The 24,059-nt window shown below is 51.8% G+C and overlaps 3 protein-coding genes and 1 long non-coding RNA gene across 4 annotated transcripts; all 4 read right to left on the reverse strand.

Moving 5' to 3' along the window:
• Window positions 1-1,507: 1,507 nt before the first annotated feature.
• LOC142907615 (uncharacterized) lies at window positions 1,508-3,582 on the reverse strand. Its single transcript, XM_076057172.1, has 2 exons — window positions 3,320-3,582; window positions 1,508-2,820 (listed from the first exon to the last, which is right to left on the reverse strand). Exon 2 carries the CDS (start codon window positions 2,799-2,801, stop codon window positions 2,166-2,168), a length of 636 nt encoding a protein of 211 aa, XP_075913287.1. The 5' UTR covers window positions 2,802-2,820; window positions 3,320-3,582; the 3' UTR covers window positions 1,508-2,165.
• A 356-nt stretch (window positions 3,583-3,938) lies between these two features.
• LOC142907692 (uncharacterized) lies at window positions 3,939-5,447 on the reverse strand. Its single transcript, XR_012931198.1, has 3 exons — window positions 5,371-5,447; window positions 4,792-4,964; window positions 3,939-3,999 (listed from the first exon to the last, which is right to left on the reverse strand). It is a non-coding gene; the product is annotated as an uncharacterized LOC142907692 (long non-coding RNA).
• Window positions 5,448-6,148: 701 nt separating this feature from the next.
• LOC142907616 (dual specificity tyrosine-phosphorylation-regulated kinase 4-like) lies at window positions 6,149-9,501 on the reverse strand. The gene is made up of 2 exons (XM_076057173.1): window positions 7,577-9,501; window positions 6,149-6,858 (listed from the first exon to the last, which is right to left on the reverse strand). The coding sequence occupies exons 1-2, from the start codon at window positions 7,711-7,713 to the stop codon at window positions 6,555-6,557; spliced, it is 441 nt and encodes a 146-aa protein (XP_075913288.1). The 5' UTR covers window positions 7,714-9,501; the 3' UTR covers window positions 6,149-6,554.
• Window positions 9,502-12,458: 2,957 nt separating this feature from the next.
• On the reverse strand, window positions 12,459-15,165 carry LOC116958604 (dual specificity tyrosine-phosphorylation-regulated kinase 2-like). Its single transcript, XM_032981325.2, has 2 exons — window positions 14,982-15,165; window positions 12,459-13,027 (listed from the first exon to the last, which is right to left on the reverse strand). The coding sequence occupies exons 1-2, from the start codon at window positions 15,075-15,077 to the stop codon at window positions 12,887-12,889; spliced, it is 237 nt and encodes a 78-aa protein (XP_032837216.2). The 5' UTR covers window positions 15,078-15,165; the 3' UTR covers window positions 12,459-12,886.
• Between the last annotated feature and the right edge of the window lie 8,894 nt (window positions 15,166-24,059).

The following is a 24,059-nucleotide window of genomic DNA, read 5'->3' on the forward strand; positions in this document are numbered from 1 at the left end:
TGAGTGAGTGTGGGTGGTGAGTGTGGGTGGTGAGTGGGTGGTGAGTGTGGTGAGTGTGGGTGGTGAGTGAGTGTGGGTGGTGAGTGTGGGTGGTGAGTGAGTGGTGAGTGTGGTGAGAGTGGGGGGGTGAGTGTGGGTCGTGAGTGTGGGTGGTGAGTGCGGTGAGTGCGGTGAGTGTGGTGGTGGTGGTGCTGCTGCTGCTGCTCGTGGTGGTGGTTGCACCGATTCCACCACCACCACTCCGCTACTCTGCCGTGGGCCGTCCACCACAGAGGAGCAGGCGGCCGAAGAGCGAGCGGAGTGAGCGGAGCGCCTTGCCCACACGCGCCAGGACCCCTCGCTCCCTCTCCTCCTCCTCTTCCTTCTCCTCTTCCTCCTCCTTCTCTTCCTCCTCTTCATCCTTCTTCTCTTCATCCTCCTTCTCCTCTTTATCCTCCTCCTCGTTGTCGTCATCCTCCTCCTGCGTCTCCACCACCTCCGTCCTCTCTCCAAAGGTCTGGGTGAGCAGTGACGATGGTGATGGGAGCTTCTCCTCCGGCTCCGCTCTGTGGAGAGAGGCAGCAACACCACAGCAGCGCATCATCGTCATCATCATCGTCGTCATCATCATCGTCGTCATCATCGTCATCATCATCGTCGTCATCAACATCGTCATCATCATCGTCATCATCATTGTCATCGTCGTCGTCATCATCATCGTCATCATACCCACAGAGACCCATAGACCTACAGAGACACATACTCATAGCGACCCATACAGACCCATACTCATAGAGACCCATCCTCATAGAGACCCATACATACCCACAGAGACCCACTCATAGAGACCCATACAGACCAATGCTCATACAGACCCATAGACCTACAGAGACCCATACTCATGTAATGAGAGCACCATCTCCTTTATTACGTGGGGTGTGGTGTGATATGCAGTTATGGGTTATCTCGGGGAAAGATTACATCGAGGCCAAAGGTAATGGGGCGGAGCCACCCGGGAAGCCTCTGGAACGCTCCCAAAGGTTCCATGAGGGATGTGGCCAGAGGCGGGGTTTAGTCGCCGGGGAGAGAATATAAGCGGGGGCCGGAGCAAGGTGCGGGGTCGGTGTGTGAAGAATCAAGAGGAGCTTCCTGTCGCCGCCGCTGCTCCGCCATCACCATCGGCCACGTGGCGGCTCGACCTTCAGCCAATCAGCCGCTCCCTAGCCAGCGCCGTCAGCCAGCGGCGTGCTAGAGAGTGGGGTGAGCGCCACGTGGCGCAGGGCAGCGAAGCCGCTTGGGGGGCCATGCATCCGTGGTGCGAGTGACAAGAGATGAGTAGACGGCCAACTGTACCGAAGTTTTATTAATAAACGTTTCAAGTTCTTATCGTGTTGGAGCCACTCATTACATTCACAGAGACCCATACTCATAGAGACCCATACAGACCAATACTCATACAGACCCATACAGATCTACAGAGACCCATACTAATAGAGACCTATACAGACCCATACTCATAGACCCATATTCAGAGAAGCACAGAGACCCATACTAATAGAGCCTATACAGACCCCAGAGACCCATACTCATAGAGACCCATACAGACCCCTGAGGCCCATAATCACAGAGACGCATAGACCCACAGAGACCCATAGACCCACTTAGACCAGAAACGACTTGGCCATCTCGAATGATAGCCGAATCAAGTGGGCAGATATCATCATCATCATCTTCATCGCGTGGACATTCATAGCGGCAGTCAAATACTCAAAGTGCGTGACGCCGATTCTCAACGTGGAGGGGAAAATCCTGAGGACCCTGAGAAGAATCCACGCGGTGACCACGGGGACAGAAACGCAGACTGCAAATATACAGCAGCAGCTGGCATCGTCAGGGTCGGGATCGAGCCCACGACCTCCTGTAGACCAGGCGAGGTAGTTAACATCTCATCAGGGCCGGGATCGAACCCACGACCTCCTGCGTACCAGGCGAGGTAGTTGACGTCTCATCAGGGTCGGGATCGAACCCACGACGTCCTGCGTACCAGGCGAAGTAGTTAACGTCTCATCAGGATCGGGATTGAACCCACGACCTCCTGCGTATCAGGCGAGGTGGTTAAAATCTCATCAGGGTCGGGATCGAACTCACGACTTCCTGCGTACCAGGCGAGGTACACAGAGAGAGGCTCACCGTGGCTCAGCAGCTGCAGATCCCTGCACAGGAGTGGTGCCACCGCTGCTGCTGATGGTGATGGTGGCCCAGTTGGTGGTGTCGGCCCAGCTGGTGGTGGTGGCTCGGATGGTGGTGGTTGTGGGGGTGGCCTCGCTGGCAGTGGGGGTGGCCTCGCTGGTGGTGGTGGCCCGAGTGACGGTGGTGGCCCGGATGGTGGTGGTGGTGGGGTTGGCCTCGCTGGCAGTGGGGGTGGCCTTGCTGCTGGTGGTGGCCTCGCTGGCGGTGGTGGCCAGGATGGTGGTGGTGGTGGCCAGAATGGTGGTGGTGGTGGGGTTGGCCTCGCTGGCAGTGGGGGTGGCCTTGCTGCTGGTGGTGGCCTCGCTGGTGGTGGTGGCCAGGATGGTGGTGATGGTGGTGGTGGCCCGAATGGTGGTGGTGGTGGGGTTGGCCTCGCTGGCAGTGGGGGTGGCCTTGCTGCTGGTGGTGGCCTCGCTGGCGGTGCCCCTGCTGGTGGTGGTGGTGGCCCGGATGGTGCCATTGGTGGGGGTGGCCTCGCTGACGGTGGGGGTGGCCCTTCTGGTAGTGTCCCGGGTGGTCGTGGTGGTGGTGGTTTGGAGCCAGCTGTGAGCCAGCGCCTGCTCAGGCGTCATCCGGAGATTCGGATCCCATCTATTGGGAGACGCACGGGGAGGGAGGGGAGGGATGGGGGGAGACACACACGTGGTGAGAGGGGCATGGTGAGATGATTTGACAGGGTGGGAGGTGGGGGGAGAGTGGGGAGATAGTGGCGTGGGGGGAGAGATGGAGAGGGTGGGAGGGAGTGGTGGTGGGTGGTGAGTTGGTGGCAGAGCTGTCAAACCGTATGGTTTATTCCGTATTCTTGTGCAGGGAAATTGTGTTTTCAGGTCTGTATGGAGTGCAGCCGTTTCAATTCTGGGCAACAACAATAATTCGTGTCTATTTGTTTGTTTGTCCCTTGTGATGGGACGTTGCAGGATGAACGTTGAGATTTATAAGGGTCACGGGGTGACCAATAATGTTGTGTCTGTAGTAAGGTAGGGCAGTGATAAGGTGTTGACAGGTATGGGGTGCTGAGTGGGGGTGAGTGAGTGGGGGTGAGTGGTGTGGGGATGAGTGGGGGTGAGCGAGGGGTGAGTGTGGTTCGTACTGCAGGCAACGGCTGACGAAGTCCACCAGCTGAGGGTGGTGGCCCTGCAGCGCGCGGTGCAGAGGGAGGCTTCCCGGTGCCACCTGCTTGGACAGGTTGTAGGGGAGGCCCTCAGGGTCTGCAGAAACAGAGAGACGCACGCAGAGTCACCAACCACCACGTCGCCCACATACCCGCCCATCCACTTACCTACCCACCTACCTATAGACCTACATACCCACCAACTCACACACCTGCCCACTTACCCACCTACGCTCACACCGACCAACTCACCCACCCACCTATGCACTTACCCACCTACCTATCCAGTCGCCCACCTACCTACCTACATATCCACTCACCCACCTACATACCCACTCTCCCACTGACTAACCCACCCACCCACTCACCGACACACTCACCTCCCCACCCACCTACCCACCCACTCGCTCACCCACCCACCTATGCTTCCTAACGACTGTTACAAAGATCCCCAACCCCCACCCCCCCCCCTCCGGGATAATCAGAGCGCCCCCCCCCCCGCAATAGAGCCCTATAAGAGCCTCACTGCCACCCCCCCATCTAACAAAAGGGAATGGGTCACGTTGCTGGCGCCAGCCTGCCCGAGCCTTCGACTCACCAAAGTAAGTTGTCTTGTTAGGTGCTTCGTCCACCATCTTTTTCGGGGGCATGCCCAGGATCTGCGCACGGTTTCGGACAAAGAAAAAAGGAGGAGGGGAGGGGTTACAGCCGGTGTAGCCTCAGCGGGCCCATTGGGGCAAGTGCCGTCTGTCAGCGGTGAGTAGTGGTGGAGGCAGTGCCTGTCGAGGCCGGCACTGTGTACAAAGACAACAATCCCTCCCTCTCCTTATTAGACTCATCTCATTGCTAGGGCAAGTGCTGTTAGTAGCGAGCAGCACCTATGAAGGCCAGCACTGCGAACAAATACAACAATCTCCCCTTCCCCGTATTAGCCTCATCTCATTGCTGGGGCAAGTGCTGATTCATCGCAAGCAGCACCTATAAAGGCCAGCACTTTGTACAAAGACAACAATCCTCCCCCCCCTCCACGTCTAAGCCTTATCTGATTGCTGGGGCAAGCACTGTTAGTCGCGAACAGCACTTATGAAGGCCGGAATGGCACACAAGGGGGTGGGTGCCCAGCACCACGCCCGGCCACCTTTGTCTCCCCCAGTGGAAATGTTTACTACACACCGCTACACCAAGTACTCGTTTGAGGCTGCGTGGACCTATGAGAGGTCCAGGACCAGGTTAGATATTCCTCGCCGGTTGTTTGTGGCCGCCAGACGAACCAAACTCTATGAGTATTGGTATCTGTGGGTCTGCATGGGTCTCTATGTGTATGGGTCTCTGTGCAGACCCACAGAGACCCATATCCATAGAGACCTGCCCGCCCAGCCACCCACCATACCCACCGTACCTACTCACCATACCCACCCACCATACCCACCGTACCCACCCACCGACCGTACCTTGATGCAGTAGGCCAGGTGTTCTGTGTAGGTCCGTGAATCAAAGAGATACTTGCGGGTGGCCATCTCGGCCACGGTGCAGCCCAGGGCCCACATGTCCACAGCACAGGTGACATAGTAGCCCAGCAGCAGCTCCGGGGCCATGTAGGGCAACGTCCCGCACACGTGTTGGGCTGCACAGCAACAACAACAACAACGACGATGAATATAAAATAGCCCCTCCGTCAACAGCGACGTGGGTTGAACAGGTTTCTTTTTTCGGTCGGTTAAATGCCTAGTCGGCTTCTGCGACCGATATTTCACGGCGGAGACGAGTTTTTGGGTTGGACCACGTACTCTGGCTGCCCGCCCGATGATGATGCTCAGCTGTAATCGCTCGAATTGTAAACGTCGTAGTGGATTTACATCTCCAGCACACCGGCTAGTGATGTGCAAGTGGCGATTTGGAGCGTCCTGTTCACGTGACGCTGAACCTCACTTACTGCCTGCGTCGGATGGCGGCGGGTTTGACGACGCAACGTTTACGTTGACGCGAGCTAACCCTGAAAAAAGAAACTCCACGCACGCAAAGCCACTCACTTTTATGCTTCAGGTAGGAGCTCCACCCGAAGTCGGTGACCCTGACTTTGCCGGCCGCGGTGAGCAGAATGTTATCCTGGACAAAGGGGAGAGACAGAGAAGGAATTCCACGCTCTGAGGTTACGGCAAGAGTGTCCAGCCAGCAGTGGGACTATCACGCAAAGTGGCGCATTCACACCCACACAGGCAGCCCCCCCCCCCCTCCCACTTTCGGCATGGGCTATGTGCCTGAGACTCGTTCAAAGTCGTTTTAATAAACTACTAAACCTATTTGTTTTATGTTACTACCAGTGTGTAAGGCCCCGCTCAGCTGCTGTGTAGCTATTCTATCAGAAACGACCTGGCCATTACGTAATAACATCATCATCATTGCGTGGACATTTATAGCAGCAGCCAAACACTCTAAACACATGTTTCAACAGGCCCATAGAGACCCATACACACCCACAGAGACCCATACTCATAAAGACCCACACAGATATAGAGACCCATTCTCATAGAGACCTACACAGACCAACAGAGACCCATTCTCATCGAGACCCACACAGACCAACAGAGACCCATACTCATAGAGACCCATAAAGACCTACAGAACCCCATACTCATAGAGACCCATAAAAGCTGAAATAGACCCATACTCATAGAGACTCACACAGACTTAGAGAGACTCATACTCATAGAGACCCACACAGACATAGAGAGACCCAAACTAAAACTAAGCTATGTTTTACTTTACTAGGAGTAAGGCCCCACTCTGTGCTGCTGTGCAGCTGTTTTGTCAGAAGCGACCTGGCCATCACAAACGATAGCTCAACCAAGTGGGCTGATATCATCATCATCATCACGCGGAAATGTTAAAGCAGCGGTCAAATACTTTAAACGCTTGGTGATGTTGATTCTGAACATGGAGGGAAAAACCGGAGGACCCGGAGTAAAATCCACGTGACCACCACGGGGAGAGAGAGACGCAGACTCCAAACATACAGCAGGCGTCAGGGTCGGGATCGAACCCACGACCTCCTGTATACCTCGCGAGGTAGGTAACATCTCCTGCTACCTCCTCCATCTGGAAGGAGGAGGTGGCAGAGTCACAGTAGAAGGACGGAGCCAGCGCATTGACCCTGCGATCAACCATGGCCGGCCTGCCTCTACGGTACGAGTGTCCACCTCGTCCGGGATCGTCTTCACCGGAGGTAAAGTGACCCCACCACCAACACTACCACTACCTCCCTCCAGATGGACGGAGCCACCGCATCGACCCCGCGATCAACAGTGGCCGGGCTGCCCTCCGCGCCAGCTAACCGAGCGCCCCGATGAGAGGGCGCGACCACCGTGCCCGCTCCGCTCACCGGCTTGATGTCCCCGTGGATGATGCCCCGCCCCTTGGCGTACAACAGGAAGTCGAGGATGGCCCTGGTGTACTCCCTCAACCGCCTCACGTAGATTCGCCTGATGCTCCATTTGATCATGACATCGTAGAGGCTCTTCCTGGCACGACAACAATGACGACGACGTTAAAACCCCTTACCCGTTCCGATGACGTCCGCAGGGCGACCCACAACCCGGAACCCAAACCGAATGTGCCACTTGGTTAGTTTTGGCGGGGGGGGTGGGGGGGGCGGGTATTAAATAAAGCTATTGGGGAACAAATTAGAAAATTAATCCCCCGCCCAACTTTACCGCACAGAAGTGTGGTCACCACATCTGTGCCTCTTTATAAGGAACGGAACAGGTGGAATTCTCCACAAAATCTGGCTGTCGCCTGATGAAGCTGGTTGTAATTACTGGCGAAACGTACTCAGAGATCGTAAATGTTGTGGCTTGGCTGTCCAACACACCGTTGTGCTGTACCATTATACTAAACTATACACTACACTACTATACACTACACACTAGTGCTGTACTAGTGTGTACAGCGCTAGTGTGTGACAACCCTTACTAGTTGGCTGTGTCGGGTGGTGGCGGGTTAAACGACACAACATTTATATTTTTAAGCGATCTAACCCAAAAATACCTCTATTATGGATTATAATGGTCGCAAAAGCCCAGCATGTAAAACTCAATTAATAAATGTGATAAATCGATCAATCTAGTTGCCTGATCAAATATGAAATAAATATTAATTCCGAAATAAATCAACTATCGAACGGAGCAATGGACACGCACGTGGGTGGTGGAGGGGGGGAGGGGGGGAAGGTTCACGTACTTCAAGAGCTCGACGACGAGGCAATTGTGGCCGCGGAATTCGAACGTGTCCAGGACTCGGATGACTCCGTAGCGCTCATCGCTGTCCCTGCCCTGCAGCTTTTTGGCCACCTCCAGCTCCGTCCTCTGACGGACCATTGTCGAGGAGCTGGGCAGCGGGAGGGGGAAGGCCACGGAATCAACGGTGACTCTGTGTGGGTGACTCTGTGTGGGTGACTCTGTGTGGGTGACTCTGTGGGTGAATCTGTGTGGGTGACTCTGTGTGGGTGACTCTGTGTGGGTGACTCTGTGTGGGTGACACTGTGTGGGTGACTCTGTGGGTGACTCTGGGTGGGTGTCTCTGTGTGGGTGACTCTGTGTGTGTGTCTCTGTGTGGGTGTCTCTGTGTGAGTGACTCTGTGTGGGTGACTCTGTGTGGGTGACTCTGTGTGGGTGACTGTGTGTGTGTCTCTGTGTGCTCTGTGTGCGTGACTCTGTCTGGGTGACTCTGTCTGGGTGACTCTGTCTGGGTGTCTCTGTGGGTGACTCTGTGGGTGACTCTGTGGGTGACTCTGTGTGGGTGTCTCTGTGTGGGTGACTCTGTGTGGGTGACTTTGTGTGGGTGACTTTGTGTGGGTGACTCTGTGAAGGTCTCTGTGTAGGTTACTCTGTGGGTGACTCTGTGTGGGTGACTCTGTGTGGGTGTCTCTGTGTGTGTAACTCTGTGTGGGTGACTCTGTGTGGGTGTCTCTGTGTGGGTGACTATGTGTGGGGGTTTCTGTGGGTGACTCTGTGTGGGTGACTCTGTGGGTGACTCTGTGAGGGTCTCTGTGTGGGTGTTTCTGTGGGTGATTTTGTGTGGGTGACTCTGTGTGGGTGACTCTGTGGGTGGCTCTGTGTGGGTGACTCTCTGTGGGTGACTCTCTGTGTGGGTGTCTCTGTGTGGGTGACTCTGTGTGGGTGACTCTGTGTGGGTGACTCTGTGGGTGTCTCTGTGTGGGTGACTATGTGGGTGACTGTGTGTGGGTGTCTCTGTCTGGGTGACTCTGTCTGGGTGACTCTGTCTGGGTGACTCTGTCTGGGTGACTCTGTCTGGGTGACTCTGTGCGTGAGTCTGTGTGGGTGACTCTGTGTGGGTGTCTCTGTGTGGGTGACTCTGTGTGGGTGACTATGTGTGGGTGACTCTGTGTGGGGGTCTCTGTGGGTGACTCTGTGTGGGTGACTCTGTGGGTGTTTCTGTGTGGGTGATTTTGTGTGGGTGACTCTGTGTGGGTGACTCTGTGTGGGTGACTCTGTGTGGGTTTCTCTGTGTGGATGACTCTGTGTAGGTGTCTCTGTGGATGACTCTGTGTGGGTGACGCTGTGGGTGACTCTGTGTGGGTGACTCTGTGTGGGTGTCTCTGTGTGGGTGACTCTGTGGATGACTCTGTGTGGGTGACGCTGTGGGTGGCTCTGTATGGGTGACTCTGTGTTGGTGACTCTGTGTGGGTGTCTCTGTGTGGGTGTCTCTGTGGATGACTCTGTGTGGGTGACGCTGTGGGTGGCTCTGTATGGGTGACTCTGTGTGGGTGACTCTCTGTGTGGGTGTCTCTGTGTGGGTGACCCTGTGTGGGTGACTCTGTGGGTGTCTCTGTGTTGGGGTCTCTGTGTGGGGGTCTCTGTGTGGGTGACTCTGTGTGGGTGACTCTGTGTGGGTGACTCTGTGTGGGTGACTCTGTGGGTGACTCTGTGGGTGACTCTGTGTGTGTGACTCTGTGTGTGTGACTCTGTGGATGACTCTGTGTGGGTGACGCTGTGGGTGGCTCTGTATGGGTGACTCTGTGTGGGTGACTCTCTGTGTGGGTGTCTCTGTGTGGGTGACCCTGTGTGGGTGACTCTGTGGGTGTCTCTGTGTTGGGGTCTCTGTGTGGGGGTCTCTGTGTGGGTGACTCTGTGTGGGTGACTCTGTGTGGGTGACTCTGTGGGTGACTCTGTGGGTGACTCTGTGTGTGTGACTCTGTGTGGGTGACTCTGTGTGGGTGACTCTGTGTGGGTGACTCTGTGTGGGTGACTCTGTGTGGGTGACTCTGTGTGGGTGACTGTGTGGGTAACTCTGTGGATGACTCTGTGTGGGTGTCTTTGTGTGGGTGTCTCTGTGTGGGTGACTCTGTATGGGTGTCTCTGTGTGGGTGACTCTGTGTGGGTGACTCTGTGTGGGTGACTCTGTGTAGGTGTCTCTGTGTGGGTGACTCTGTGTGCGTGTCTCTGTGGATGACTCTGTGTGGGTGACGCTGTGTGGGTGACTCTGTGTGGGTGACTCTGTGTGGGTGACTCAGTGTGGGTGACTCAGTGTGGGTGACTCTGTGTGGGGGACTCTGTGGGTGTGACTCTGCGTGGGTGGCTCTGTGTGGGTGACTCTGTGTGGGTGACTCTGTGTGATTGACTGTGTGGGTTTCTCTGTGCGTGAGTCTGTGTGGGTGACTCTGTGTGGGTGTCTCTGTGTGGGTGACTCTGTGTGGGTGACTATGTGTGGGTGACTCTGTGTGGGGGTCTCTGTGGGTGACTCTGTGGGTGTTTCTGTGTGGGTGATTTTGTGTGGGTGACTCTGTGTGGGTGACTCTGTGTGGGTTTCTCTGTGTGGATGACTCTGTGTAGGTGTCTCTGTGGATGACTCTGTGTGGGTGACGCTGTGGGTGACTCTGTGTGGGTGACTCTGTGTGGGTGTCTCTGTGTGGGTGACTCTGTGGATGACTCTGTGTGGGTGACGCTGTGGGTGGCTCTGTATGGGTGACTCTGTGTGGGTGACTCTGTGTGGGTGTCTCTGTGTGGGTGTCTCTGTGGATGACTCTGTGTGGGTGACGCTGTGGGTGGCTCTGTATGGGTGACTCTGTGTGGGTGACTCTCTGTGTGGGTGTCTCTGTGTGGGTGACCCTGTGTGGGTGACTCTGTGGGTGTCTCTGTGTTGGGGTCTCTGTGTGGGGGTCTCTGTGTGGGTGACTCTGTGTGGGTGACTCTGTGTGGGTGACTCTGTGTGGGTGACTCTGTGGGTGACTCTGTGGGTGACTCTGTGTGTGTGACTCTGTGTGTGTGACTCTGTGGATGACTCTGTGTGGGTGACGCTGTGGGTGGCTCTGTATGGGTGACTCTGTGTGGGTGACTCTCTGTGTGGGTGTCTCTGTGTGGGTGACCCTGTGTGGGTGACTCTGTGGGTGTCTCTGTGTTGGGGTCTCTGTGTGGGGGTCTCTGTGTGGGTGACTCTGTGTGGGTGACTCTGTGTGGGTGACTCTGTGGGTGACTCTGTGGGTGACTCTGTGTGTGTGACTCTGTGTGGGTGACTCTGTGTGGGTGACTCTGTGTGGGTGACTCTGTGTGGGTGACTCTGTGTGGGTGACTGTGTGGGTAACTCTGTGGATGACTCTGTGTGGGTGTCTTTGTGTGGGTGTCTCTGTGTGGGTGACTCTGTATGGGTGTCTCTGTGTGGGTGACTCTGTGTGGGTGACTCTGTGTGGGTGACTCTGTGTAGGTGTCTCTGTGTGGGTGACTCTGTGTGCCTGTCTCTGTGGATGACTCTGTGTGGGTGACGCTGTGTGGGTGACTCTGTGTGGGTGACTCTGTGTGGGTGACTCAGTGTGGGTGACTCAGTGTGGGTGACTCTGTGTGGGGGACTCTGTGGGTGTGACTCTGCGTGGGTGGCTCTGTGTGGGTGACTCTGTGTGGGTGACTCTGTGTGATTGACTGTGTGGGTTTCTCTGTGCGTGAGTCTGTGTGGGTGACTCTGTGTGGGTGTCTCTGTGTGGGTGACTCTGTGTGGGTGACTATGTGTGGGTGACTCTGTGTGGGGGTCTCTGTGGGTGACTCTGTGGGTGTTTCTGTGTGGGTGATTTTGTGTGGGTGACTCTGTGTGGGTGACTCTGTGTGGGTTTCTCTGTGTGGATGACTCTGTGTAGGTGTCTCTGTGGATGACTCTGTGTGTGTGACGCTGTGGGTGACTCTGTGTGGGTGACTCTGTGTGGGTGTCTCTGTGTGGGTGACTCTGTGGGTGATTCTGTGGGTGATTCTGTGTGGGTGACTCTGTTTGGGTGACTCTGTGTGGGTGACTCTGTGTGGGTGACTCTGTGTGGGTGACTCTGTGTGGGTGTCTCTGTGTGGGTGTCTCTGTGGGTGACTCTGTGTGGGTGACTCTGTGGGTGTCTCTGTGTGGGTGACTCTGTGTGGGTGACTCTGTGGGGGTCTCTGTGGGGGTCTGTGTGGGGGTCTCTGTGGGGGTCTGTGTGGGGGTCTGTGTGGGGGTCTCTGTGGGGGTCTGTGTGGGGGTCTCTGTGGGGGTCTCTGTCGTTGACTCTGTGGGTGACTCTGTGGGGGTCTCTGTGGGTGACTGTTTGGGTCTCTGTGGGTGACTGTGGGGGTCTCTGTGGGTGTCTCTGTGGGGGTCCCTGTGGGGGTCTCTGTAGGGGTCTCTGTGGGGGTCTGTGTGAGGGTCTCTGTGGGTGACTCTGTGGGGGTCTCTGTGGGTGGCTGTGGGGGTCTCTGTGGGTGTCTCTGTGGGGGTCTCTGTCGGTGTCTCTGTGGGTGACTCTGTGGAGGTCTCTGTGGGTGACTGTGCGGGTCTCTGTGGGTGACTGTGGGGGTCTCTGTGGGTGACTCTGTGGGGGCTCTGTGGGGGTCTCCGTGGGTGAATCTATGGGTCTCTGTGAGTGTCTCTGTGGGTGTCTCTGTGGGTTACTCTGTGGATATCTGTGGGTTTCTATGGGTCTGGGTGTTTATGTGGTTCTCTAAGGGTCTCTATTTGTCTGGGTGTCTCTTGGGTCTCTAAGGGTCTGGGTGTCTCTGTGTATTTCTAACGGTCTGGGTGTCGCTGTGGGTGTCTCTGTGGGTCTCTCAGGGTCTGGGTGTTGCTGTGGGCCTCTGTGGGTCTCTCAGGGTCTGGGTGTCTTTGTTGGTCTCTATGGGTCTCTGTGGGTCTCTATGGGTCTGTTAGTTTTTAGTTTATAGTTAGTAATAGTTGCACGGTAGGTATTATTTTGAAAGTTAACTTTAGTTCATAGCAGTCGTCTCACGGCAGGTTATTATTTGGTGAGTTAGTTCATAGTTAGCAGTAAGTTTTACGACAGTTAAACATTTGTTGGTTCCAATTTAGCAGCAGTTTTATGGCAGTTAGTATCTTTTTTAGTTTGTTCATATTTAGCAGTAGTTTTACGGCAGTTAGTATTTTGTTAGTTTATAGTTAGCAGAAGTTTTGCGGCAGTTAGTATTTTGTCAGCGAGTCCATAGTTAGTGGCAGTTTCACGGCTTTAACTCCAATCATTGATGATTATTTTCCGAGAGTGTGGGCCACCGCGGAAGGCCCTCTGACTCACCACAAGGGCAGCGACAGGATCTTGACGGCCACGAGCGTTTTGGTTTTGTGGTCGCGGCACTGCAGCACCAGGCCCTGGCCTCCCTCGCCGATCATCTTCTGCATCTCATAGCGGTAGTTGAGCTGTTCGTTGCGGAACTAGGAGGCGGAGGAAGAGGCGGGGGCCGGTACTCAGAGGCGTCGCAATCAGAGCGCCTAACGCTCGGTGGTGGCAGCAGCAGTCGGGGCTTCCAAGACCGCCATTTTCCACCACGGAGGTTTATTTTTGCTTGCGTGTTAGATCGCGGAAACGTATAAATGGTTCGTTAAACTGCCGAATGCTTGACTTAAAGCTTTTGTGACTGCAGGAATTCAAATTCTTGGGTCTTTCGGTAAAGTCACGTAGATAGGTTCAAAGAAAATAATAAAATATAACAGAAAACTACGACGTTTCGATCGCAACGTAAGCGGTCGTCTTCCTGTTATTTTTTTTTATTTTCTTTGAACCTATCTACAGTACGTTAATTTACTGAAAGACCCAAGAATACCGAATTGCATTAAAACTTGGGGGAGTTGTTCGCCTTTTTGCGTTTATCCATCTAACACTGGGTAGTGAGACACTGGTGGTGAGACACTGGTGGTGAGACACTGGTGGTGAGACACTGGTGGTGAGACACTGGTGGTGAGACACTGGTGGTGAGATACTGGTGGTGAGATACTGGTGGTGAGACAGGTAGTGAGATACAGGTAATGAGACACTGGTGGTGAGACACTGGTGGTGAGACAGGTAGTGAGATACAGGTAATGAGACACTGGTGGTGAGACACTGGTGGTGAGACACTGGTGGTGAGACACTGGTGGTGAGACACAGGTTGTGAGACACAGGTTGTGAGACGCTGGTTGTGAGACGCTGGTAGTGAGACGCTGGTGGCGAGACACTGGTGGTGAGACACAGGTTGTGAGACACTGGTGGTGAGACAGGTATTGAGATACAGGTAATGAGATACTGGTGGTGAGACAGGTAGTGAGACAGGTAGTGAGATACAGGTAATGAGATACTGGTGGTGAGACACTGGTGGTGAGACACTGGTGGTGAGACACAGGTTGTGAGACGCTGGTTGTGAGACGCTGGTAGTGAGACGCTGGTGGCGAGACACTGGTGGTGAGACCCAGGTATTGAGACAAGGCCCGAAAGAAGGCTGTTCTCTCTGGTGTAGACCAATCAGTTTCAAAGGCAATGCCATATTATCAGAGCATGTTGTTGTTTGCATGTTCACCACCAGTATGTGTTTTATTTCCAGAAAGGCTGCAGCCTATTGTTATGCTGTTAAAGGCTCCTCCACTGAGCTGCTAAGTAACTCTTCTTGTTCAAAAGCGACCTGGCCATCTCAAATCATTGCTCAACGAAGTGGCCTTATCATTACCACCGTGTGGAAATGTATAGCGGAAGCCAATTGCTCTCAATGTGTGGTGACGTTGATTATAAATGTGGAAGGAAAGAAAACGGAGGACCGGGAGAAAAATCCGCGCAACCACGGAGAGAGAGATAGAGACGCAAACTCCAAATATACAGCAGGCGTCAAGGTCGGTATCCAACCCACGACATTCTGCATACCAGGCGAGGGAGTTAACATCTCCTGGCCACTGCGGCCGACGTCGTTGTGGGAGAATTAGCCAAAGTTTGCTACATACGGCGTGAAATAACTTTAACACATACACAGAGACCCAGATCTTGAGATCCTCAGAGAGACCCACAGACACCCAGACCAATAAAGACCCACACAGATCCTTAGACACCCACAGAGACCCCCAGAAACCCGTAACACAAAACCTTAACTGACTGTCTGTGTCTGGTGGTGGTGGCAGGTTACAAATTTATACTCATGCCTTCTAACCCAACAAAAACCTCTGTGGGTGTCTAATGGTGTCTCTTTGGGTGCTTCTGTGGGTCTCAATAGGAGTGGGTCTCTGTGGGTCTCTATGGGTGTCTCTGTGGCTCTCTGTGGGTGTCTCTTTGGGTCTCTGTGGTTCTCTATGGGTGTCTCTGTGGGTCTCTGTGGGTGTCTCTATGTGTGGCTCTGTGGGTCTCTATGGGTATCTCTGTGAGCCTCACAGGGATGTAGTTGTTGTTTTCGTCGTGGTAGCTGTCGTTGCTGCCGCCCCAGGGTTTGCCGACCTTGTCCACAGTGAAGAACCATACTTGTTTCATGGCCGCCAGCTCCAGCTTCTGGCGATGGCTCAGCTGGGGCCCAATGAGATCCAGGATCTCTGCACACGTGCCAGCAACAACAACTTAAACTTTCAACTATTTCTGTTTCTTTTACATTCCAGGTAAGAGCTTCATCATCATCCTCATCATCATCTTCACGTGGAGACTCATCACTCAACTCAGACCCACAGAGACCCACAGAAACCCAAACTCGTATCGAACCATAGAGACCCACAGAGACCCATAGAGACCCATACAAGTATCGAACCATAGAGACCCATAGAGACCCATACTTATATAGATCCATAGAGACCCACAGAGATCCATGCTCATATCGAACAATAAACACCCACAGGGACCCATCGTAAAACTAAACTATATATATATTTATTTTGGCTGGTAAAGCCCCACCGAAGTGGCTGATATCATCATCTTCATCACGTGGAAATATATCGCGACAGCCAAATACTGTATACACATGTAACATGGCCACCATGACAACCCCCATCCAATATGGCTGACGTGACATCCCCCATGCAACATGGCCATTAGGACAGCCCTCATGCAACATGGCCGCAATAAAGTCCCCCTTGCAACATGGCCAAAGTTACATCCCTTACGCAACATTGCTGCCGTTACATCCCCCATGTCACATGGCCACCATGACAACCCCCATGCAACATGGCCACTGTGATATCCCTCATGCAACGTGGCCATCCTATAGACTGCCATGCATCATGGCCACCGTGAAATCCCCCACGTAACATGTCCAGAATGACGTCCCCATGCAACATGGCCATAGTAATGTACCCCATGCAACATGGCTGCCGTGACATCCCCCATGCAAAATTGCAACAATGAAGTCACCCGTGCAACATGGCTGCCATAAAGTCCCCTAAGCAACATGGCCACTGTGAAGTCCCCCATGCAAAATGGCGGTAGTGACTTCCCCCCATTCACCAATGGACATGTTTGCTCACTGCTGTTCTCACCTCGAGGCGATTTACTGCAGATAGGGCCGGTGCCGGCTGCTGACAGCGCGCTCCACGTGTTGTCAGAGACTCCCTTTTTCCTTCTCGCTCCAGCTTGGCTCGTCTACACGCACACACACACACAAAAACAATATTGAGAGTAGGCTCCTCTACACACACAGACTTCAAATAAACAATAGGCCTAAGGGTCGGGGTCGAAACCACGACCTCCTGTATACCTAGTGAGGTTGTTAACATCTCATAGCCACCGTGGTGCCACAGAGTAGTGTACAGGCATCACAAACACTCACTACATCTCGCGGAGGATCGTTCCACGGTTCGGTTCGCTAGTGCGAGTTGTAAGTCGATGTTAAACAAATATATATTTCATGGAAGCTCGTTCGTAAGTGTGGGTGGTGTTTATAAGTGCGGGTGGTGTTCGTAAGTGTGGGTGGTGTTCGTAAGTGCTAGTGGTGTTAGTAAGTCGAGTGTAGGGGCCCATGCGTACCTCCATGGTGCTGATGCTCAGAGTGGCTTTGCTCACGCAGCAGTCCCCAAGGTCTCTGTGTGGAAAGCTGTGAGTGGGGGGGTGGAAGGGGGGTGGAGATGGTGTAGAGAGTCACAACACGAACTCACATCCTCACCACTGTCCCACATCCCCCCAACAGGTACCCACCATCCTCACCACGAACCCCCATCCTCACCACGAACTCACAACACGGACTAACATTATCACCACAAACTCACATGGACTCACATCCTCACCGCGGACCCAGCCTCACAAATAACCCACAACACGGACCTACAAACGTAACACAAACCCACAAGACGGACCGACACACTCACCACGAACCCACAACATGGATCTACACACTCACCACGGACCCACACACTCACCACGAGCACACAACACGGACCCACACACTCACCACGAGCCCACACACTCACCTCGTCAAAGGTTTGGCACGGATGGCTTCAGCAGAGGTTGGACGAAGATGATGAAGCTTAAGCAGCTGAAATTTGAGCAGCAGCCGTCTCCTTCACAAACCTTCTCCAACTGTGAGGAAGCACGTGATGTTGCGACGTCACCGGTGCTGTCAGCCACGCCCCTCCGAGTGACGTGCCAGTGCGAGACCACGCCCCCGGAAGCCGCCTCCCGCCCCGCCTCTTTGGGCGCCCGCCACCTCCACCCCCATCTACTTCCGCTTCCGGTCGGGGCGAATGGCGGCGATGGCGGGAAAAATCTAAACTCTGTCTGGGCCTCCTCGAGGTCGACTCAGCCTGAAGATGCCGACACGGGGCTCTGTGTGAGGTGAGTCTGTGTGTGTCTGTGTGTGGTGAGTCTGTGTGTGTCTGTGTGAGGTGAGTCTCTGTGTGTCTCTGTGTGAGGTGAGTCTGTGTGTGTGTCTGTGTGTGGTGAGTTTGTAGGTCTCTGTGTGTGTCTGTGTGAGGTGAGTCTGTGTGTGTCTGTGTGTGGTGTGTCTGTGTGAGGTGAGTCTGTGGGTCTGTGTGTGGTGAGTTTGTGGGTCTCTGTGTGTGGTGAGTCTGTGTGTGTCTGTGTGAGGTGAGTCTCTGTGTGTCTGTGTGAGGTGAGTCTGTGTGTCTGTGTGTATATGTGTGTGTCTGTGTGTGTCTGTGTGAGGTGAGTGTGGTGAGTCTGTGTGTGTGTCTGTGTGAGGTGAGTCTGTGTGTGTCTGTGTGTGGTGAGTTTGTGGGTCTGTGTGTGTGTCTGTGTGTGGTGAGTCTGTGGGTCTCTGTGTGTTGAAGTCTGTGGGTCTCTGTGTGAGATGAGTGTGTGGGTCTCTGTGTGAGGTGAGTGTGTGGGTCTCTGTGTGTGGTGATTCTGTGGGTGTCTGTGTGAGGTGAATCTGTGGTTCTCGGTGTCGTGAGTCTGTGGGTGTCTGTGTGAGGTGAATGTGGGTCTCTGTGTGAGGTTAGTTTGTGGGTCTCTGTGTTGTGAATCTGCAGGTCTTGGTGTGGTGAGTGTGGGTCTCTCTGTGTCTGTGTTGTGAGTCTGTGGGTCTCCGTGTGGTGAGTGTGTGGGTCTTAGTATGGTGAGTTTGTGGGTCTCTGTGGTGAGTGTGTGGGTTTCAGTGTGGTGAGTCTGAGTCTCTGTGGGTGTGTGTACATTTCCACATGATGATGATGATGTTATCAGCCACTTGGTTGAGCTTCTGTCATTTGTAATAGCCAGCGCTACATAGCTCGTTACCTGGAAAATCTATATCGTTTAGTTTAGTATTTGGGTCTCTATGCATCTTTATGGTTCTCTGTGTGTGTCTCTCTGGGTGTCTGTGGGTCTCTGTGGGTCTCTATGTATGACTATGGGTCTCTTTGTCTCTAAGGGTCTCTGTGTCTCTATGGGTTTCTGTGTTTCTATGGGTCTCTGTGTGTCTCTATTGGTCTCTATGTATTTCTATATGTCTCTATGTAACCTTCTGGGTCTTTATGGGTCTCTGTGTATCCATGGATCTCTTTGTGTCCCTGTCAGTCTCTATGTATCTATATGGGTCTCTATGTATCATTACGGGTCTCTTTGTGTCTCTGGATTTGTGTGTATCTATGGGTCTCTGTGTATCCCTGGATCTCTGTTTGTCTCTATCGGTCTCAGTGTATCTATATGGGTCTTTGTGTGTCTCTATGGGTCACTATGCATCTATATAGGTCCCTGTCGGAATCTATGTGTCCCTGTCGGACTCCATGAATCTCTTTGTATCCCTATGGGTCTCTGTGTGTCTCTGTGTATCTATGGATCTTTGTGTCTCTCTATCGATCTATATGTATCTCTATGGGTCTCTATGTCTCACTTTAGGTTTTTATGTATCTCTATGGGTCTTTATGTATCACTATGGGGCCTCTGTGTTTCTCTATCGGTCTATGTGTATGTCTATGGGTCTATCTCTAGATCTCTGTGTCTCTATCGATCTCTATGTATCTGTATGGGTCTCTATGTATCACTCTGGGTCTCTGTGTGTCCCTATGGGTTTCTATGTATCTCTATGTGTCTCTGTGTATCTCTCTGTGTCTCATTCGGTCTCTGTATCACTATGGTTCTCTTTGGGTCTCTATGGGTATTTATGGGTTCCTGTGTATCTCTATGGGTCTCTATGTATCACTATGGGTCTCTATGTATCACTATGGGTCTCTGTGTGTCTCTATGGGTCACTTTGTATCTCTATGGGTTTCTATATAGCTCTATTGGTCTCTGTGTATCTCTGGATTTTTTTGTGTCTTTATGGGTCTCTATGGATCTCTATGGATCTCTGTGTATCTCTATGGGTCTCTATGTATCCCTGTAGGTCTCTACGTATCTCTATGGGTCTCTATGTATCACTATGGGTCTCTGTGTGTCTCTATGTGTCTCTTTGTATCTGTATGGGTCTCTATGTGTCTTTATGTGTCTCAGTGTGTCTATGGATTTCTGTGTGTCTCTATCGGTCTGTATGTATTTGTATGGGTCTCTATGGGTCACTATGTTTACTATTGGTCTCTATGTGTCTGTATGGGTCACCATATATATCTATAGGTCCCTGTCAGACTCAATGTGTCCCTGTCGGACTCTATGTATCCCTTTTGGAGTCCATGATTCTCTTTGTATCTCTATGCGTCTCTTTGTGTCTGTATGTGTCTCTTTGTATCGATGGATCTTTGTGTGTCTCTATCGGTCTCTATCTCTATGGGCCTCTGTATTTCTCTACGGGTCTTTATGTATCACTATGGGTCTCTGTGTGTCCCTATAGGTTTCTATGTATCACTCTGGGTCTCTGTGTATCTCTGGATCTCTCTGTGTCTCATTCGGTCTCTGTATCACTTTGGTTATCTTTGGATCTCTTTGGGTATTAATGGGTCTCTGTGTATCTCTATGGGTCTCTCTATCTCTGTGGGTCTCTACATATCTCTATGGGTCTCTATGTATCACTATGGGTCTCTGTGTGTCTCAATGGGTCACTTTGTATCTCTATGGGTTTCTATATATCTCTATTGTTCTCTGTGTATCTCTGGATCTCTGTGTGTTTCTATCGGTCTCTGTATATCTATGGGTCTCTATGTGTCCCTGTCGGTCTCTATGTTGCTCTATGGTTCTCTGTGTATCACTCTAGTTCTCTGTGTGTCTCTATGGGTCTCTGTGTATCTCTATGGGTTTCTATGTATCACTATGGGTCTCTGTGTGTCTCTATGGGTCACTATGTATCACTATGGTTCTCTATGTATCACTCTAGGTCTCTATGTCTCTCTATGGGTCTCTGTGTATCTCTATGGGTCTCTATGTATCACTATGGGTCTCTGTGTGTCTCTATTGGTCACTATGTATCACAATGGTTCTCTATGTATCACTCTAGGTGTCTGTGTGTTTTATATGGGTCTCTGTGTATCTCTATGGGTCTCTATGTATCACTATGGTTCTCTGTGTATTGCTATGGGTCTCTGTGTATCTCTATGTGTCTCTATGTATATCTATCGATCTCTACATATCTCTATGGGTCTCTGTGTGTCTCTATGAGTCACTATGTATCTCTATGGGCCTCTATGTGTCCCTGTCGGTCTCTATGTTTCTCTGGTTCTCTGTATATCACTCTGGGTCTCTGTGTGTCTCTATGGGTCACTATGTATCTCTATGGGTCTCTATGTGTCTCTATGGGTCTCTATGTTTCTCTATGGTTTTCTGTGTATCACTCTGGGTCTCTGTGTGTCTCTATGTATCACTATGAGTCTCTATGTATCTCTGTCCATCTCTACATATCTCTATCGGTCTCTTTGTATTACTATGGGTCGGTGTGTGGCTCTATGGGTCCCTATGTATCTCTTTGCTTCTCTGTGTATTGCTATGGGTCTCTATGTGTCTCAATGGGTCTCTATGTATCTCTATGGGTCTCTATGTATCACTATGGGTCTCTACGTATCTCTATCGTTCTCTGTCTATCTCTATGGGTCTCTATGTATCTCTATGGGTCTCTTTGTATCTCTATGGGTCTCTATGTATCTCTATCGTTCTCTACATATCTCTGTCGGTCTCTTGTATTACTATGGGTCACTGTGTGTCTCTATGGGTCACTATGTATCTCTATTGTTCTCTGTGTATTGCGATGGGTCTCTATGTATCTCTGTGGGTCTCTATGTATCACTATGTATCTTTATGGGTCACTATGTATCTCTGTGCTTCTCTATGTGTCTCTATGGGTCTCTATTTATCTCTATGTATCTCTATGGGTCACGGACCCACACACTCACCACGAACCCACAACATGGACCCACACACTCACCACAAACCCACAACACGGACCCACACGCTCAACACCAACTCACAACACGGATCCATACTCTTTGGTTCTATTCGGTAAAGTCACGTAAAAGTATAAACAACAACAACAAATTCAATCCTTGCAGTCACGAAAGCTTCAAATCTAGAATTCACAACACGGACCCACACACTCACCACGAACCCACAACACGGACTCATACACTCACCACGAACCCATAACACAACACGGACCCACACACTCACCACGAACCCACACGACACGGACCCACACACTCACCACGAGTCCACAACACGGACCCACACACTCACCAGGAACCTACACAACTCACCTCGTCAATAGTTTTGCTCGGATGGCTTCAGCAGAAGTTGTTCGAAAGGCGACGATGATGAAGTTGAAGCAGCTGAAGTTTCAGAAGCTGCCGTCTCCTTCATGCCCGTCTTGTACTCTGACTAAGCACGTGGTGATTGCGACGTCACCGGTGCTGTCACAGTCCGAGGGACGTGACCACGCCCCCTTGTTGTATATGTGGGTGTGTGAAAATTGATGAAAAGTAATGAAAATTAAATGAAATTCGAAATTTGCTTAATTAATCCAAAATTATGTTAATTCGTGTAATTATGCGTATAACTATGCTAATTAGCGAGGTAATCGTATTAATTTATACGACTGGGTGTGGTTGTGTTAATGATAGCCTTTATGATAATCAGGCCCCGCCTCGTTGACGAGGTGGGGTTATCAATCAGGATAACGCAATCAATCGTTTTTAGTTACGCTAGTGTCAATTCGGCCTCGTTGTCTAACTTCGTATTATTGATCAGCATAATACAATGATTCTCGCTTTAACACTCCCCGAGTGTTCATATTTTAGGTCCCAAGTTCATATCATTTGCTTTAAAGTTTAATGAGTGTGGATTGGTGTGTTTATACTTTAGGTTCCCGAGTTCATATCTCATCGCAGGATACAGGTCTTATGCAAAAATTTCAGGAAAGAATCACACGACCACAACTGTATTAATCAATTTATTTCTAATTAAACCTTAACTATAATATGTATGTGAACTCTCAATCTCGGAACTTCAGCACGGTATCCACACGGTATCAAGACAGTATCATCCACGACTGTACGATTTCACTTTGATAACACATGGACCCCGCATAAAGCGATTGCTGTTAGTGAGAGAGAGAGTCAGAACATGCCAATGCTATGCTACACAAAAGCTTATACATTATAATATGAACGATCATTATACTTGAAATGGTCAGCACATTATCACAGGCGATTGATTAACATGCAACGGTATTCATATAAAAAGACAATCAAACAGTTATTATTTCCAAAGGCATAAATGTAACAACAGATCCACCGGACAGACTATAAGATTACCGAAATGGCTTAGTGTGAGGGTATGCGGCGGAACGTGTTATCTCACGGGAGATTAATTAATCCGTGAATAAGATTGTATGATCAGAAAATCGGTTTAGCACGATTCCTCCCCGGTAGCGTAGCTCCGTGGCGAAGGTGCCAAGGGTTAATTCGTATTGATGGATCGGTTGGTAACTTATGCGATTAGAAGTACAGTCCAAAACAAAATATTAAAGAGGAAAATTACGAATATACTTATAAACGACGGACTGTTATCACACGGCCAGATGGTTCACGGACTTGAGTGTGTTTTTGTGTGTCATGAATTGTGTGGAGTAGTCATTGTTTGGAGTTGAGTCTTTAGGTCCAGCGAACGTCAGATTGGTCGTGTAGTGGGCCATAGCACATCATCGTATCGTTGAGTTCTCTTTTTAGGGTAATGTGAGTGTGGTTGGTCTTCTTGCGTTAACATACGTCAACGTGTCCCTTGTATGAAAGGGATACTCGCTCCCTTTAGAGCGGTCAGGGTGAGTGGGGGTTGTGCATCATACGTATCGGCGTTCCCTCCTCCACACAGCAGCCAGCCTCTGTCCACGGGGGAGAGTTGCTTGATCGCTCTCAGTGCTGCTCAGTGGCCACCTCTCTCCACTGCTGGATGGATGAGCTGCGCGATCACGCTCGTGCTGGTTCGCTGACAGCAGTCTCTCTCCGCTGCTGGATGAGCTGCATCGGCACGCTCCCTCTCTCTGGGTGGAGAACTCGAACGTGCTCGTTGCTGGTTTGCTGAAAGCAGGTTTTTCTCCACTGCTGGATGACTCAAGTCGCACGTGCTCTTGCTCTGGTTTCCAGAAGCTCTTGCTTGGTGCATTGGTCGCTGTGCAGCTGGACTCAATGTAGAATAAACTTTCAGCAATACCCTTTCTTTCAGCTCTTTTAAAATCATACTCGGTGGCGCCTCACTACCTTGCGAGTCTTGCCAACCTCAGTGGGTAGCGACGGGGCCACTTTGGCCTCTGCTCGCCGCCCCTTGCTCTGCAGCTCGCCGGCTGGCGACCTGTTGCTCTCGTTCCCGATTTGAACTGCTCCTGAGCCGACCCACTGGTCGAACTCTCTCGCGTGTCGAACTGCCCCGAGTTCCGACCCCCCTGGTCGAACTCCCCGAGTTGAACTCCTCCGAGTCGAACTGCCCGAGTTCCGACCTCCTCCGAGTCGAACTGTCTCCCGAGAGTCGACCCCCCGGTCGAACTCTGGTGAGCCGACCCCCCCCCCCCCGGTCGAACTGAGGTTTCAATGCTCAGGATCCTCTTTTTATGCCCAAAAATCCCTTCACTCGGATTCTGCCCACAAGGCGGGGTTTCTTTCGATTTTTGCTGTGTCAGGATTTGTC

Source organism: Petromyzon marinus, chromosome 80, assembly GCF_048934315.1.
Source record: "Petromyzon marinus isolate PM22_M1 ecotype Great Lakes invasive population chromosome 80, UKy_Petmar_22M1.pri1.0, whole genome shotgun sequence".
Classification (NCBI taxonomy): domain Eukaryota; kingdom Metazoa; phylum Chordata; class Hyperoartia; order Petromyzontiformes; family Petromyzontidae; genus Petromyzon; species Petromyzon marinus.

What these genes read in the sequence shown, in the direction of transcription:
- LOC142907615 (XM_076057172.1), bottom strand. Translation starts at nt 2,801, where the DNA reads ATGACGCCTGAGCAGGCGCTGGCTCACAGCTGGCTCCAAACCACCACC.
- LOC142907616 (XM_076057173.1), bottom strand. Translation starts at nt 7,713, where the DNA reads ATGGTCCGTCAGAGGACGGAGCTGGAGGTGGCCAAAAAGCTGCAGGGC. An exon ending in CTCGTCGTCGAGCTCTTGAA is followed by an intron (nt 6,859 to 7,576) that starts GTACGTGAACCT and finishes TTGTCGTGCCAG; the next exon opens with GAAGAGCCTCTACGATGTCA.
- LOC116958604 (XM_032981325.2), bottom strand. Translation starts at nt 15,077, where the DNA reads ATGAAACAAGTATGGTTCTTCACTGTGGACAAGGTCGGCAAACCCTGG. An exon ending in AAAACAACAACTACATCCCT is followed by an intron (nt 13,028 to 14,981) that starts GTGAGGCTCACA and finishes TCCGCCTCCTAG; the next exon opens with TTCCGCAACGAACAGCTCAA.